Consider the following 17,270-nt stretch of genomic DNA (forward strand, 5'->3'; position numbering starts at 1 on the left):
AGGTGGATTTCTACCCACAGTTCCCAATTTGGCATACGTGGGCAGAGGCCGAGGTCACTTACTGTATATAAAAACTATTGTTCATCTATTGCTATAAGGTAGTAATCCAATCGACATGCGACATCTCCCGTTTTGTGGCCCCACACCAAAGGGGAGGCCACTTACCACGAACTGGGATACCTCAATTGAGCTCACTGCTTGTTTTTAGATTTGTGAAGCACATCACCAAGTTAAGGGAGAACATGCGAACTGCACTCGGATCACACGATGTGTTCGAGTCAAGACCCCATGAGCTCTGCATGTTCTTCGTGATGCCCTGGACTTGTTTCTGTTCAAGTTGCTTTGCCACTTTAGGAGCCTTAAATAACGGGACTGCTTAGAATGTTAATACGTTTAAGTGACTGTTTTATTTGAATGGGTCTTATGGATGGGAAACAATATTTATAATGCAGCATGTTCATGATCAGCCACTATTGACATAAATAACAATTTTATAGCCCCCCTTTCATGCTCTAGTGCCTTTCTTATCCTGTACCAGAGCGTATTAAATGTGATTTACCTGATTTTGCAGCAACAGTTAGAGCATTAATTGTGCAGTACTGTTAGGTTTTCCCGGCCAGTGTCTTGTGACAGCAGCGCACACACACACACATATCGGTGTGTCGGTTCTGCATGCCAATGCCTTCCCTTGCATTACAGGTCACCGAGGTGCTTTCTCGCCCTCCATAGCACTCCAGGCTGAGGTGCAGTTACATCATCACTCCCACAGTCAGCTGAGAGTGCATTGAAAGTGCAGACGTCTGCCGAGAGTGGGTATACCTCTACTACCTTTGATAATTTTAGATCTTACGGTCTTCTCTCTCCACTATGTGCAACAAAAGCTTATTTCATTTGAGACAACTGCTGTTAAATCAACCCTGGCCTACTGTTGGAATTCAGCAGATACTCTTTCTGAAAATGCTTGGAAGCCATTTTTCCTCAGACTTTCCCAATTAGAGCTTTAAGCTGCTAGGATTAATGAGGCATCTGTAACCAATACTGATAATAGCTGATAGATTTAGTGCAACATCAAGTATTCAGGAGTCTGTGTCCCATGTAACATGTGTTTTTTTGGGCCGATTGTGCCAAATTTCTTCTCCTCATTCAGAACAAGCACATTATTTCTCATAACAACAACAATATACTGTGAAATTATAGGGTGATTTGGGCATCAGAGGAGGTTTTCTTTTTTACATAACATCATAAATATCATTTTATTTGGATAGTTGTTATTGTGTAGTTGTATTTAATTGCTTTTCAATAAACACTTGATCACACAAAAAAGGAATCATCATGACCTAGTTGTCAGAAAAAAGAACGATCACCCCATTTAATCTAATTGTACTGATACAAAGACACAAAACTTCTGTCAAGTGTTTTGTATCGTTTTACCTAGGAATAACATGTATCTATCTATCTGTTGATGGACTTTTACACTGTATGCAGTAGAAATCTAAATGTACCTACCAGTGGTGACTCTTGTGTTGTGGAAGAGAATCAACCCAGGACCTAAGTTTGACAGGGGAGTCAAACTCAAATTCTTGAGCTTTCAAATATTTTTTTCTAATACCGTAGATCCCGTTATATAAGCCGAGAATTTCGTCCTAGATTTTTGGTCGGTTTATACAACGAGAATCGTTTCAGATTCAAGAAGTCCAGCGCAATGCCGGTTTTGCCGATGAATACGGAAGTAAATAATGACGAAACCACAGAGCCATCTTTCAGATGAAGAAGTAACTTTGCATGCCGGTACTTTAAATTAAATAAAGAATTTATTCAAAAAAGTGTTTTAGTGGTTGATTTTATTAATAAAATTTATAATAAATTATCGGGAAGTTTAAAATTAAATTTTTTGGTTTGATTTACGATCAACATCTTGCGTTACGAAACGGATGCGGTCACGTGTATCCGCTTGCGCGATTGTAAACAAACAACCGAGAGCGTTAGTAGCGTCAGTCGGAGCCCAGATACATGTGTTTGTGGATGTAATTTCCGTCATTGCAGTGATTTACCTATATATATATATAATTCTTTAAGACCATGCAAGCAAGACACATAATTGCTAAGGAAGGAAGAGAAGGTAAAAGAAAGCGATCGCAATCGAAACGAAGATAGACATTGTGTGGAAATATCTCCTCCCTTACTGCAGCCCAAAGATGTCAAATTAAATGGTGAGTACAGTATGAAATTGTTTCTAGAATAAATTGCCTTTTATTGTCACTATACGCATCTACAATGAGATTAAAAGCAGCTCCTTCAGTGCAGAAAAAATTTCTGTATTGGGCTTGTATGGTTGTTTTTTAGCTTTAGCATAACGCCGGATCTGCGGCCCCGCTTCTGCTTTTTTTCCCTCCTCCGTCTGTGTCATCTCCTAGACCCGACAACAATCCACGGAGAGCCCGCTGGTCTCGCTATGTTGTCAGGGATATTGTGCGTGTGATGAAAAACACTCGAAACAGATGTCTGGCTCTGGACACCGATGTGTATAAGGTTCTGAATGGTGTAGCGGATGTTCGCCGAACTGATCGTGCACAAACAAGGACAAAAAAAACAAAAAAACAAAAACAACAAAAAAGTACAAAAACAACAAAAAAGTGCACTGAAAAGGAGAGCCCTGAGCCGCTGCGACCATGCGTGGCGCCATGCTCCTAGCTTAATCGAAGTAGGCTAGGCACTTTTATAACTTTTTAGTTAGTACATTAGAAAAATTATTGGTGTTTTGGTAAATTATGCACATTATATTATATATCAAAAATGCCGGCAGTCTCAAATTCTCGCCGATAAACATTATAAATATACCTGAAGAGACACTTTTAAGGAAATTTAGAAAATTTTGCTTGGAGAAGGGGGTCGGCTTAAATACCGGTCATTGGCAAATACATGTAATTTAGTAGGTAGAGAAGGGGTTCGGCTAGTATACCGGGTCGGCCTGTATTCTGGGATCTACAGTAACTGATTTTTATTTCTTAACCAGTTGCCAATTTAAAATGGGTTGTCAAATTCAATGAGGATCAATAGCTAAGTTGAAAAGGAATATCTTGTCTCACACATGCACATGGGAGGTAGTCGATGGGCTTAACTGTGCGTAAAACGTTGAGTCAGGGGTTGACGCTGTGCGCTAATGTCTTTTCTCCATCCTCTGCAGGTCACCAGAAGCCAAGACGAGCTAAACTCTAACCAGCTTCCTCATCCCACTCCAGACCACAACCTCACTTCTGCTGCTTCCCTCTTGGACCTGCCTCTTCCTTCCCACCACCTATAAAAACTCAACCCCTTATCCTTTTCTTTCAGTCCCATTCTGGACACAGTCCTTTGTGATTACTCATTGGCTACAATATACAGGGTTGATCCCCAAACCATCTCTGTCTTTTCTTTCTTGTATTTGCAATCAACAATATGAATACTGTTTTCAATGTGATAGAAATGACAGCACTAACATGTTTAAAATTGGATGTTCAAAAAAGCAGTTCTTGCTGTTAATTAAATAAATAAGAAGTGAAACAGTCCCATGCTATGCCAATATGGCCCTCTAGAAACATCCAACAAACTTAATCTACTAAATGACAAAAATGCAAAGAAGACTACATAACAAACTGCAATATTAAAGGTTACAGGAATTGTGGTAAATTAGATTTTTGAAGCAAAGCGGAAGTGAGGCATCTCAAAACATCACATAGAAATAGAGATAGAATAAGAAGGTAGAAATGAAAGTGTTAAATGAGGTAAACCAGAAAGCAGAAGAAAAAGGGATCAAAAACTAGAGGATGTAGACAGACAGACGGGGAAGAGGTAAAAGCACATGTAGGGTCAGAAACAAAATCTAAGAAAATCCAAAAAGGAGATAGATAGATAGATAGATAGATAGATAGATAGATAGATAGATAGATAGATAGATAGATAGATAGATAGATAGATAGATAGATAGAGTGATTTTTATCCACATTCCTTTATTTTGGAGCTCAAATCATTGTATCCTATAAATCCATCTTGTAACTAACAACTTAAAGCATTAATGCTAGCTAATGAGGAATTTATAAAAATGTATCCATAGTAATTTGATCCTTTACAGAGTATGGCAGGAATGTTCCTGGAAACAATGCAGGGAGTTTTAAAAGGACAATATACCTTGTATGTTTAAAAAAAAAAGAATTATAGAATAGAAATGTATCATAGCTGATTACCAAGATTCCTAGAACTGATGAGCCACATCACCAAATGATAGGAAAATATAGGAAAAGGTAGGCTCTGCAGTCAGAATCTAATCTTTGACTGCAAAAGGAAGAGAACAACTTATCTTTAAACCATATCACAATCATTGTGGACATGGAGGGAAGGACAACAAGATGTTAGCGCAGCAAACACATGAAGACGAATAAAGATTAGCAATGTAGCTGGAAACAATGATAGATTTATAGGTTAAGGAGCATAAAGCAATAACTAACACAGTATAAAGAAGGTGAGGCTCAATCCAATGACTTTCTTTAATTAAATACAAATGCAAATAACTCAGCTCGATAATCTTGGTGTTGATCTTGATAGATTTCACTGCTTTTCGGATTGGAGTGGATTGAATTTTGGATTTACTTTATTGTCATTCAAACCATACAACAAGAAGTGCACAGCTGAACGAGCGTTTCTCCAGGCTCAATGTACAAACACAAACATAGAGACAAATGCACATTATACAACAGCAGATAGACATAATAGACAGCATAAAGCAATAGAATATATGTATAATCCAACAGACAAATTGGTGAATACTTTTTAAGTGTTCAAGTAACGAAAAAACATTAACATAATACATAGACATAACAGCATTTTAGGAGATTCCAAATATTTATGTTCAAACAGCCTGTGTGTGTGTTCGGGAATTTAATAGTCCCAATAGGTCAACATGTTGTTTGTTATTAGTAGTGGTTGAATAGTCTGATAGCCTGAGGGAAGAAACTCCTACTGACTCTGGCGGTAGCGTCCATGGGTTGGGATGGTGGGGTCTCTGACTAGAGTAGCTCTCATAAGGCAGCGTGACAAGTCAGATCTTGTATTGACAGAAGGGTGGTTCAGATTATTTCTTCTGCCATTTTCATCACTCCCTGGATGGACTTCTGAAACATCTGAAACAGTGCAGTTGCCCTACCAGACTGTAAGGCTGCTGCTCAAGTTGCACTCTATAGCGCCTCTGTAGAATGTTGTAAGAACAGGATTGGGGAGGTTTACTGTCCTCATCTGTTTCAGAAAGTGAAGGCGCTGCTGTACTTTCTTGACATGGGAGGTAGTGTGTGTAGTCCATCTCATGTTATCCATGATGTGCACCCACCCCCAAAGGTACTTGGGGTTTTGCTATTGAGGTGCAAACGCCCATACAATAAAACAACAGAAACTGGTGGAATTCCACAAATCTACACCTTTTTAATTAGCAATAGAAAGGAGATCCAGGTCTAGGTTCCCTTTGAATGCCTTTGTTCTTTGCTCCAGTCAACTCTTTATTGTCAATTTTTCAGTAACCCAGTAGATTGCCATTTATTAAAGCTATGGAACCAATGTAGGACTCATTTTAAGGCAGACCAGCTCCTTTCTGTTACCCTATTCTCATGATCGCTTATTTCAGCCTTCATTAATCTATGAAGTATTCAATCTATGAAATACACTAGGGATTGTGACATTTGGATATTTCTATATTCATAACATATTACTATTAATTGAACTAGTTCCACATTTAATGTTCCAGTGACACACTTTTTCAGTCTATAACACTGTATATAAATTACAAATGATAAAAGGAATAAGTTCAACTTCCCTCATCTCCTTTGCTTTATCTATCCCTGATGTCTCTCGATCTCCAGAGTTCATGAAAACATCTGAGTGAATGATACTCTTAATGATCTTAGAGGAGCAACTGGTAAAGGATCTCTCAATTACATTTTCAGAAAAGGAATGGAATTAACTTATTCATAAAATACATTCTAGTCAATTATAGTCAATATATTCCAGTGTAGTCAATACATTCAAATCCGTTGTTTATTTTTGGATGGTGCTCTTGACTAAGTGCATGCTCAAAGTGACAGGTTCACAGATAAATACACCTATAAATATTACTAGTTACTAATTACAAAATGCATACACATAAAGACAAAAACTTGTTTAAACACATAGGAAGACAAAGCAATTACAAATTGATTAACATAAATAGAACCCAGAAAGATCTGTCCATTAACATTATCATTGAACTATGGCCAGTTGACAAGGGAGGAAACCAAAAACTCCAGTTAGCAGCATTCCTGGAGAAAACAAACCTCAGAGGGAACCACGATTAGACAAGGTCAAACACAGTCAGAGTCCAAAAGACCTTGGTCAACTAGTTGCCCAACTCCTTGTGGGCATTTTTCAATGATGAGTTGTCTATTATGATGATAGAATCTTTCCATCCATTGATTCCAATGTTCCCAGTATCTCAGACATCTTTTCATGGGCAGGAAAACAGGCTGAAGTAGAACAGTGGCACCAAGTTCCACAGCAGGACACAGAGAAGAGAATAGGAGGAGTATATTAATGGTTCACAATTATTGCATTACTTATATTTTTATATAAATGTTTAACAAATAGAGATGCAATACACAGAAATAATCAGCAGCTCTAGTCAGGGTATGCTAGATTAAAGTAGAGCGTCTTCACCCTGGATTTAAAAGCTGAGCCAGCAATGGAAATTGCTGTATTGCTATATTTCTGTTTTGAATGCCCTGATTTGTGCCCCAGTAAATACAAGCTTTCTTTAATATATGAATAATCAAGTTGTCCACCAATCACAGAAGATGATAATCATCTTTTTCAAACTTTTCAAATCCATATCAATTAACATAATTTTGGACAAACAACTTTAAATACTTATAGTGTCCTAATCACTCCTAAACCATTAGCAACTGTGTTTAGTGTAATTCCAGATGGACTTGTGGAGAAGGAAAAATTTATTGTAACTGTACATACCACACTATGAGCACGTAGACTTATCTTGCACAACTGGAAGAATTCTACTCCACGTGTTATATGTCAGTGGTAACTGACATTCAATATTATTTGAAATTGTAAAGAAATGCAATTGTTACTTTGAGGATCTGTCCAAAACATTTTTTAAAACATGGCAAGACTTAATTAAAAACCTGGAATAAGCATTTATAGAGCAGGAAAAAGATGGAGGTCTTTACTTGTTTTTGTCTCTTTCTCTTTCTGTTGAATAGGGTTGAATTCTTGTTTTGTTCCTTTTTCATATTCTCTTTGATTTTGGAGTAATTTGTTGCATAGACTCTACAACATTTATCCACTTGATTTTATACTATGTTACTTTCTTGGAATAAAATTAATAATGTATTAAAATAAATAAGTAAAAACTGAGAAGGAAGGGGAAGTTCTTATAGTATATAAGCAGGAATATCATTCCTGAGCTTTTAGCTCTTTTAGCTAAATGATCGACATCCTCCTGTTTATTAATTCTTTGAACCTTTAGTAGACTGACATCTTTAGATCTTAATGTCACTCACGAGCGTTTGGGGAGCAGTTTAAGGACCCGAGCTACACCGCAACACCTTGTGCCAGGTGACAACGACGACGCACTAACCTTTCCCTTCTTGTTTTCTCAGCCAGAATGAGGAGCTGCCGCCGCAGTGCCGCCCCAACAAGCCAAAAAGCTGCAACACTTCCAGGTTTCTTTCATCCCCCCAGTCCCCCTATGATGATGTCAACTTCCCATCATTCACCACGATTTTCCCAGCATTCCACCTTTTAATTTCCGGTCCTTCTGTATAAATTGTTCATCCTCCCATCATTGTATGTCCTTGTTTGATTTTTGTAAAAAAAAGAATGTGGATACGTTGGAAAAGATTTCAGTTACAGTATACGGGGCTAAAATCCCCAAAACTTCACGCTGTGTTTGCTGTTCTTCTTCACAATGTGTATTATGTAATGATAACTTCAGATAGGTCAACAGGGTTGTGAGCATTTAAAGCTTTATGTGTAAGAAAATTACCCTATAATTCAAAATGAAACTGTGTGTCATTCACATACTGCATGTCTAATCCAAAATGATCTAAAAATTACCCAGGGCAAAATCCACACTTTGTCATCAAGCGCCTTCATTGCTAGGTCACATCTTTAATCCTTAATTAATTTTGGGGAAAAACTTTTTGCATATCTCTTGGATAGTCTTGGAATTAAAATCACTCCTACACACCTTAACAGCAATAGTTCTCCTCTTCCATGTCCACCACCCAAGTCAATTCCAAATCCCCCTCTGCTAACATGGAGTCTGATGTTTCCCCAACCTTTCACTCCCCACCCCTTTGAGTTGATTCATGTCAGAATCATGACTGACAGCAACACTATTGAATATCTGTGAAAAAGAACATCTTATCAGGTGAGTGCTCTCCTGCTTACCCCCTTCACTCCCCAATGAGAAGTCTGCGCAGTTTGTGTGTTTCTCTGGTCCAGTCTGCCAGCATTACAAATTTTTTAGTTTTGGTTTGTAGTGTAGGACTATCTCCTGGGGTATGTGCTGCTCCTTTTGTTTTCAGACTTTATAATTTGGTTGTGTAGTTGTTGTTTTGTTTGTGTTGTTGTTTCTGATTTGTTTTTGCATCCCTGAATTGTCTTTGCATATTCAGTAAGGGGGAAGGGTTGCGTTGGGAATGCTCCTCAGGTGGTGACGAACTGTCTGAGGGGATGGGAAAACCTGGATGAGCCAGCTATAAAACAGGCCATGAGCAGCAGCTAAGGTGGGCTGCAGACACAGCACTTGCAAGAACACTTCAATTGGACGGGTCCCATCAGCTCAGAGATGTCGCCACTGGCAAACTCTGGAGAGCTGGGGGAAGAGTGTGGCATATGGCTTGCCTCTGACCCCAAGCGAGGAAGAGCTGGGTGTCATATATGATGGAACAAAGGATAAGCAGCGTTGAATGCATGGTGCCACTGAAGACCTAAGCAGGGAAAGTAAACAGCAATGAAGATACCAACAGTTCTTTTTTAGGGCCACTCCCCAGCAATCGGCATTATGAGTCAAATTCCACTCCTCCATCTCTCACACCCCTGTGTCATTACACTTATTTTGATGTGAATTCACATGTAACTGGGTACATATATATCCTTCATTACACTTTTTGGAATCAGGACACTTTTTGCTTGCTTTATATATAAGCACTTTTTTTGTATGTATTTTTAGAAGAGCTATTGTAAGAAATGAAACCATGAGGGTTACTAAAAAAATAATAAATAGGAGCTAGTGATGTGGAAGTGAAAGTGAGAAGGTTTGGGATGTGTGAGAAAAAAATTAAACACAGAAAAATATTAAGACAAAACTCTGGCACTTGGTTATAATGATCAAGATTTTATTTGCATTTACATTTAATAAAAACATTTTAATCAGTGGGCGGCACGGTGGTGCAGTGGGCAGCGCTGCTGCCTTGCAGTTAGGACACCCGGGTTCACTTCCCGGGTCCTCCCTGCGTGGAGTTTGCATGTTCTCCCCGTGTCTGCGTGGGTTTCCTCCCATAGTCCAAAGACATGCAGGTTAGGTGGATTGGCGATTCTAAATTGCCCCTAGTGTGTGCTTGGTATGTGGGTGTGCGTGCCCTATGGTGGGCTGGCACCCTGCTTGGAGTTTGTTTCCTGCCTTGCACCTTGTGTTGGCTGGGATTGGCTCCAGCAGACCCCCGTGACCCTTTAGTTAGGATATAGCGGGTTTTAATCAGTTTATCATATGACGCTTACCCCCACCAAGATGTCCATATTGACAAAGGGGGACTGAAAATTCAGGAGGGCATGAGAAACAACAACATTTATTTATATAGCGCATTTTCATACAAACAATGAGGCTCAAAGTGCTTTACATGATGAAGAAAGAGAAAAAAGACAAAAGAAATCACAAAATAGAATTAGGGAACACTAATTAACTTGGAATAAAAGTAAGGTCTGATGGCCAGGGAGGACAGAAAAAACAAAAAAAAACCTCCAGACTGCTGGAAAAAAAAATAAAATCTGCAGGGGCTCCAGGCCACGAGACCGCCCAGCCCCCTCTAGGCATTCTACCTAACATAAATGACCTCACAATCAGTCCTGATTGTATTCAAGGTTCTCATGGAAGCACTTGATGATGACGGTCATGTGGACTTCTGGCCTTTAATCCATGAATGTAAGGACATCATGGCGCTTTGATTAGGTGGTGGTGGTGCAGAGCGCCACCACAGAAAACCGGATAAAGAACAGAAGAGAAAGTAGGGGTTAGTATGGATTCTGGAGCCACCAAGAATAATAATGATAATTAATTGAATATACAGAGCATCAGGATTTAACTAAGATAAATCTATGAGGAAGCCATGTTAAAGTAATGTGTTTTCAGCAGTGTTTTAAAGTGCTCCAATGTATTAGCCTGGCAAATTCCTATTGGCAGGCTATTCCAGATTTTAGGTGCATAACAGCAGAAGGCCGCCTCACCACTTCTTTTAAGTTTAGCTTTTGGAGTTATAAGGAGACACTCATTTGAAGATCTAAGGTTACGATTTGGAGTGTAAGGTGTAAGACATTCCGAAATATAAGATGGAGCGAGATTATTTAAGGCTTTGTAAACCATAAGCAGTATTTTAAAGTCAATTCTAAATGACACAGGCAACAGGTGACATCAAAACTGGGATGATGTGCTCAGATTTTCGTTTCCGAGTTAAGATTCTAGCAGCGGCATTCTGCACTAGTTGTAATCGATTGATGTCTTTTTTGTCCTGAGAGGAGTGCATTACAGTAATCTAGCCGACTGAAAACAAAAGCTTGAACTACTTTTTCAGCATCTTGCAATGTTATAAGAGGTCTATATGTATACAATGCTTCACTCTAGATCTAAGAGTTTAATGGCATTCCCTCATCACAGAGGAACTGAACTTGGAGAAGGAGTGACTAGAAAATGAAAGAAAATGAGCAGGAGATGCTGCTAGGGAAGGTAGGCCAGGTAGGCAGCCACCCACAAGAAAAAGCAACTAGAAGAGTAAGCTCAGTAGAGTATCAGGCTTTACTTAAGATTCATAAACGTGGATGGATGGATGGATACACTTTACTTTCTCTTTTCACTTTGATTGTCTTTTCCTTAGGTTTAAGTTTAGATTTATTCAAACTTGCTTATGGTAAATTTAGATTTTTGCAGTCTTTTTTTGCGGGGGTTAGGGTAGTCATACTCATTGTAGCAGTTACACATGCACTATTTCAATATTTTCTTTTACATTTTACACCAAATATACAGTAAATGTGATTAATTAAAAGATGTATTCATAGCAGCTTTTACTTTGGGAAGACCAGCAAATATAGCTGTTAATAATCAAACTGCCTTCAATGACCAGGGTTACCATTTTAATTACCACAAACTAAGCATCATATTTTAATATTTCTTTTTAGGTACAAGTGACCAGAATCAATAATGTACATAGCTAGATAGATAGAAAATCTATGACATTATAGAAGGTGACAGTGATCAATGCTGTACAAAGCCATGCAATTTGAAAAATGTGGATGAAAAAAAAAATCTTACATTCTTGTGTTGCACAAGCTACATGTTAGTTATCCAGTAGTATGCTCAAAATGTACAAAACACATGCTTTTTGCTAAAACCTTGTTAAATAGTTACATCCAGAATAGTCGGCACACATCATAAACAGTAAGCTATATTCTCATGGGAGTCACTTTTTGAATTCAAGACAGGACTCTTGACCAGTGAATGTGATGGAGAGGCAGGTCTTCATTTCAAAAAGTCAATAGAAAGCTGTGCGTTTTTCTGTCTTATTTTCTCTTTTGGTAGACCCTTCCCAACTTTTAGCCCTTCTAACTAATTAACTGCAATACAGCAGACAAAAATGGATACACTATAAAAAAATTAAATAATATATAAACAAGCTGTAGCTGTTCTGGGAAAACAAAAGTATTATTTTTTATTATTGTTGTTTTACACAAAGACATAATATAATCCACAAAAACGAAGTTAATCGCTTTGAAATGAGAATTTATTCACAATAAGCCATTCTTAGACATTGTTTTAAAGGGTACACAAAATGTCCCCAAGTTGACAATACAGTATAAGCTAATAAGGATGTGTCATAGTGTTTTTTTTTACCATGGAACAATACCCTACACAAAGCTTTAAAAAGTGCATGAAATATTTTGGAACTGGTGATATTCACAATGAAATTCAACCAAGACAGTGAGTACGAGTACAGGCACCAGACTACCAAGCAGAAGAGAAATCAGAGGAATTTTGGTGTTTTAGTAATGACATGGGGTGGAATTTCCTAGCATGGCATGCTGTAACCCACCCGCACAGAAAGCACAACACACATTAATGATTTTATTAGGTTTCATCCATCTCTCCGATTTACAGTTTATAATTCCACCACAACTTTACTATTATTTGATATCAGTTTTTGGTAACTCACACCATAACCGTCATTACCTCGGCTTCCATCCCTGGCTTACTGTAGTAACAACTGTCTTCATAATTTCTTAGAATCCACCACCTCTGCAGTTTTAAGATTGTCTTCTCTCAGAATAAAGATTTTTTTTCATTAATTGGTGTTTCCCTTCTCATGTTGTGTACAGGACCCTCAGTCATGCCAGGAGTAGACCGCATAACATCCACTCTAATAGAACCCAAATAATGAAACCTGCGTACAACTGGTCCTCCCGTTCCACCCTAACACTATCTGTCCCACAGATCAGGAAAGTTTCCCATTTCTTTAGACTGATCCTTAAACTGGAGGTTTTTTTTTCTTAATCCTCCCTTCATCTCCTTCCCTCGACCACCTAACCCTACACAAACCCCTTTTTAATAGCTCACTTTATGAGGGAGAGCCACATTCTGTATCTGGCACTTTGAGCTGTAACAGGAGCTGTGGTGTCACTTGCAAAAATATCACCAACAATTCCCTTCTATCCGCTCACTCTGATAAAGTAAAGATTAAACAGTTGTCCTCTTGCCAGTCTAAAATTTTTCTTTTCTGCATTACTTGCACAAATTGTACAGCCATCTAAATAGGTGAGACAGGGCTAGCAGACCAGTTCATGGTGCATCTTCGAGCCACTAAGATTAAAGCTTATTGTGGAACACTTCACACTCCTTGATCATAGCAACACTGATCTATTTGTGTTCTTTCAAAGGGCTTCAAAGACACTTTTCACAGAAAATCAGCAGAATCTAAACTCTTTCTCAGCCTGGGGTTATATTTTTTTCCTGGTCTTAACGACTAGCCAACTTTTTAATCTCTCCCTTCTTTTCTAATGGCAATGTTTTCTCAGCTACTCTTACCTTTTCACTTCCTGTTCAGTATTTGCTCCCCCCCCGCCATTTATGTTACATACTCTTTCCTTTATCATTACACTCCTCATGAAGCCTTATGTCTTTTCCGGTCTTTCTCTTAACCCATTATGTTATTATTATCTTCTGATTCACTGATCTCTCACCCTGTATTTGAAACTAGCACCTGAACGTTGACTTTGTGGTGGCTGCACATTCTCCACATCTGTGTGGGTTTCCTCGGGGTACTTTAGGCTTCTTTCCACATCCCAAAAATCATACACATTAGGTTGACTGGAAATTTCAAACTGACCCCAGTATGAGTGTAAGTGTGGGTGTAGTGGACCCTGTGATCATGCAGCTATACCCTGGATTAAAGCTGTGTGAGGCTGGACGACTGATATCACACTGCTAAAGCTATCAGAAAATGTAAAAAATATCACTAATGATCATTTTGTGTCTTTTCGATTTATTTGTCCACCTTTGTCATTCTTGGGTCAAGTAACACCACGAGTAGTTTTACATTGAAAAGTCAAGTCAAGTTGGGGAGCATGCACCGGTACAGTGCGTTGCCACACCCACCATGTGATGAAACAGCTCAGAATCCTGGTTGACAACGCTCCAGGCAGACATGCGGTCCAGTCCCACCCTCCGGAAATTACCTTCTATCTGTTGCAGCCAGGTGTTACGTGGGCGACCCCTTGGCCTGGTCTAGCCACTCGGGTCCCCAACAATAAGGATCCTACGAGCTGGCTCACCCTCAGGGAATCGCACCACATGGCAGTAGTGCCGTAACTGACGCTCCCTCATCTACTGAATTCCGCTAAGTCAAAATCCATCATATTACAGTGTGTGTGTTAAAAAGATCTATGGGCTCTGGTCTATCACTGCTCTGTCTTGATTTTTGTGTTGTCTATGCAACAGTGAATATCACCACAAGTGTCTGCCTGAAAAAAGATAAGGAGTTTCAGGTCAGGGAATCTTACAAGCATGTAGAAAAGCCTTGTTGTTGTGTTCACATAACAGAGAGGTCTTCTGGGAGACAGACAGAGAAAACCACTAATGTGACTTAACGGCACTTAATCAAAAATCAAAGAAACAGATCCACTGTCCTAAAGGTATCAGGAGAAGGATTTTCCCTTTAAAATTGGCAATTCACATTTAAAATAATTCATAATTTTTATGACATGAATGTATTATGAAAAAATATACATCTTTTTAGAGCATTAACAGATCTATTACCACAACACAAATTTTGACAGAAATCACCTCTGCAAATGTGTCCAGGTTTATATGAAAGAACTAGATTATGTATGCAGAAAATGAAAAGTAGTATATTCCAGAGTCTAGAATTGCTAGCACCGTGTCCTTGTTCCTGCCTTGTGCCGAATGCTTGCTGGGATAGGCTCAAACCTGCTCTGGAAAAGAGGGTTTACAAAAAGGACAGATGGATATTCCACTGTTTTCAAAGCTGTATATCTGTGTCTTTTTTTTTCACACATCTGTCCTTAAGTTTGTAGAAAATGTTTTGTATTGGAGCAGTATACTGATGATTTCCGATTCCAAGTACCAATGGTATTAAAGCCATACTTCCTATTCCAACACTGGAAAAAATAATTTGCTTTTTGGGATCATCTTTTCCATTTCTCATTGCATCCAGGGACACATGGATGAAAACAATATATGGAACCCAAAATACTATAAAAATCAGAGTTAGAGAGACCAGATTTTTAGCATACCTCAGGTTCATTTTGCGCTCTTCTTCAGAAGGCTGATCCCGTTTCACAGCTCTGTGAAATTTACAGATGATTTTAAGCTGCCTTCTTGCAACCCACATTATTTTGCCTGTCATGTAGATAATAGATAGTATAGCTGGGATTACAATACCGTATACCTCAAGATAGACAAATGCAGTTTGGAAAACTACTTTATATGAACAGACTTCACTTTCATTGTATTCTTTCCAATCATTCCATCCAAAGGCAGGCAAAGAAGCAAAACACAGAGGCAGAATCCATACTGAGGCCAGAGCTAGAAAGAAACAACGGTTTACCCACTTTTGTCTGTAATGCAAAGGATAGATAATACATTGGTACCGCTCGTAGTGTACCATGACTAAATTGAAAAGAAGGGATAAAAAGAAGAAATTGGGGCAGATGTACAGAGCTAGGCAGGACACAAAATCCACTTCATGCTGCAAACTTAGACTTGATATGAAGGGTAGAGCGATTCCCATTCCAATGTCAGCCAGCAGTAAACTGAGGAAGAAGTAATTGGTGGTATTGTGCAGCTTTCTGTTACAGATGATTCCGGTTATGATAAACAAGTTGGCAAAAATAATAACAGCAGAAAGAGGGTAGCTGATAGCCCTAACAAGTATTTGGCTAGTCTTATCATTGCCCGTACTGTCCGTACTGTTGTGTTTAGAGGACATGGTTTACCAGAGCCTCATGCTTCCCATGGTTTCTTCAGAGTCTGATGTCTTCTGAAACAGCAAAAAAGAGAAGCTTAAGAGTAACAGTCATTGTTCAGCTCTCTCGGTTTAAGGAGAGTTAAAAGAGGAAAATCTAAAAATTACTTAATATAAAGAAAAACATTTATGTGAGGAAATTTGCATCAGATAATTAATATCATATCAACAACCCACTGATATTTACTTATCTACAACTGTATCGCATTTGGTTTACATCCAAGCTGCAAAATGAAACAATCATATTAGCCTACAAAAGTTTTTTTTTTTTTATATATCAGCTCTGTGTGACGTTGTGGTGACAATGGTTTGGACTTCTTACAACAATGTGTGTATGTGCAATATAAGTAGAATGTCATCAGACCTTTACTCAGTGGGGTGAAGGGTGAGAAAAATGTAGTCATAACCCTCAAACAGAGCAATCCAAAAACGTAGTACATGCTTTAAAAATACTCTCCTGCACAAAGTTAGCAACAGTTATAGTTTCATTGTAAGTTTAAAACTGAGTATATGAACAGTTGAGAAATATATATTTTAATCTGAGGAAGATGCAAAGTAACTCATGCTTTTTCTAAAAAACTTAATTTTAATTAAGAAAACTTTAATTATTTTAATATATTAATGTTAATTTCATACAGCATACAGTAAGTTAGGTATATATATGCATATATACTGTATATATATATATGCATATATACTGTATATATATATATATATATATATATATATATATATATATATATATATATATATATATATATATATATATATATATATATATATATATATATATATATATATATATTGTTTCCTTCCATGCATTCATTTTCTGAAAACACTTAAACATCATTATTAGTTGGTATTGAATAATACTGAGAAAGTTATTTCACAATTGCTAACACTCACATTAGACAATACCACAATAGTGCATATTTACACTGAAATTATACTGACTAATGTTTCAGGTGGAATAACTAAAGTGTGACAAAAATAAGCATGGGTGCTTATGTGTTCTTCATTCCAAACAGACAATTCAAGCAATGAGGACAGTCTTACATTGTTCCTTCAAGGCTCTTTAAGTCAAAAGATGTCACTGGTAGCCTCTATAAGTGACATTGCAGTATGGGATGGCCTGGAATAATGTTGATATCTGGGGTTTGCTCCTGCTATTGCTGTCAAATTCGGTCCTCGAAATCCTGCAAGGAAAAAATTGCAAATACACTTAGATTAATGGAAAAAATGACAAGAAATGGCAAACTCAGTAAGGGAAATGAAATGGTAAGTGCTTGGTTTGCTGCATTGCAACATCTCCAAATCCTAGTTGCAGAGAATAAACAGTACAAAGAGGCATACTACCGATGTCACTTGACAACAGTTAAATACAAGCCCCAAAATGGAAAGCAACAGACTCCTGCTAAAGGAGAGCCTAAATGAGTTCAAACATGAAAG

General features: G+C 38.1%; 1 protein-coding gene across 2 annotated transcripts in view; it reads right to left on the minus strand.

The window, feature by feature from the left end:
- Positions 1–14,095: 14,095 nt before the first annotated feature.
- gpbar1 (G protein-coupled bile acid receptor 1) overlaps positions 14,096–17,270 on the minus strand; it is a 29,369-nt gene continuing 26,194 nt past the window's right edge. For both annotated transcript variants that reach the window (XM_039756421.1, XM_039756422.1), the window contains 2 exons: positions 16,878–17,017; positions 14,096–15,836 (listed from right to left, as the gene is read on the minus strand). In XM_039756421.1, coding sequence (XP_039612355.1) covers positions 14,817–15,785 — 969 coding nt within the window. In that variant the 5' untranslated portion in view covers positions 15,786–15,836; positions 16,878–17,017 and the 3' untranslated portion in view covers positions 14,096–14,816. The remainder of the gene's footprint in view (positions 15,837–16,877; positions 17,018–17,270) is intronic.

Source organism: Polypterus senegalus, chromosome 6 (genome assembly GCF_016835505.1).
Source record: "Polypterus senegalus isolate Bchr_013 chromosome 6, ASM1683550v1, whole genome shotgun sequence".
NCBI lineage: Eukaryota > Metazoa > Chordata > Cladistia > Polypteriformes > Polypteridae > Polypterus > Polypterus senegalus.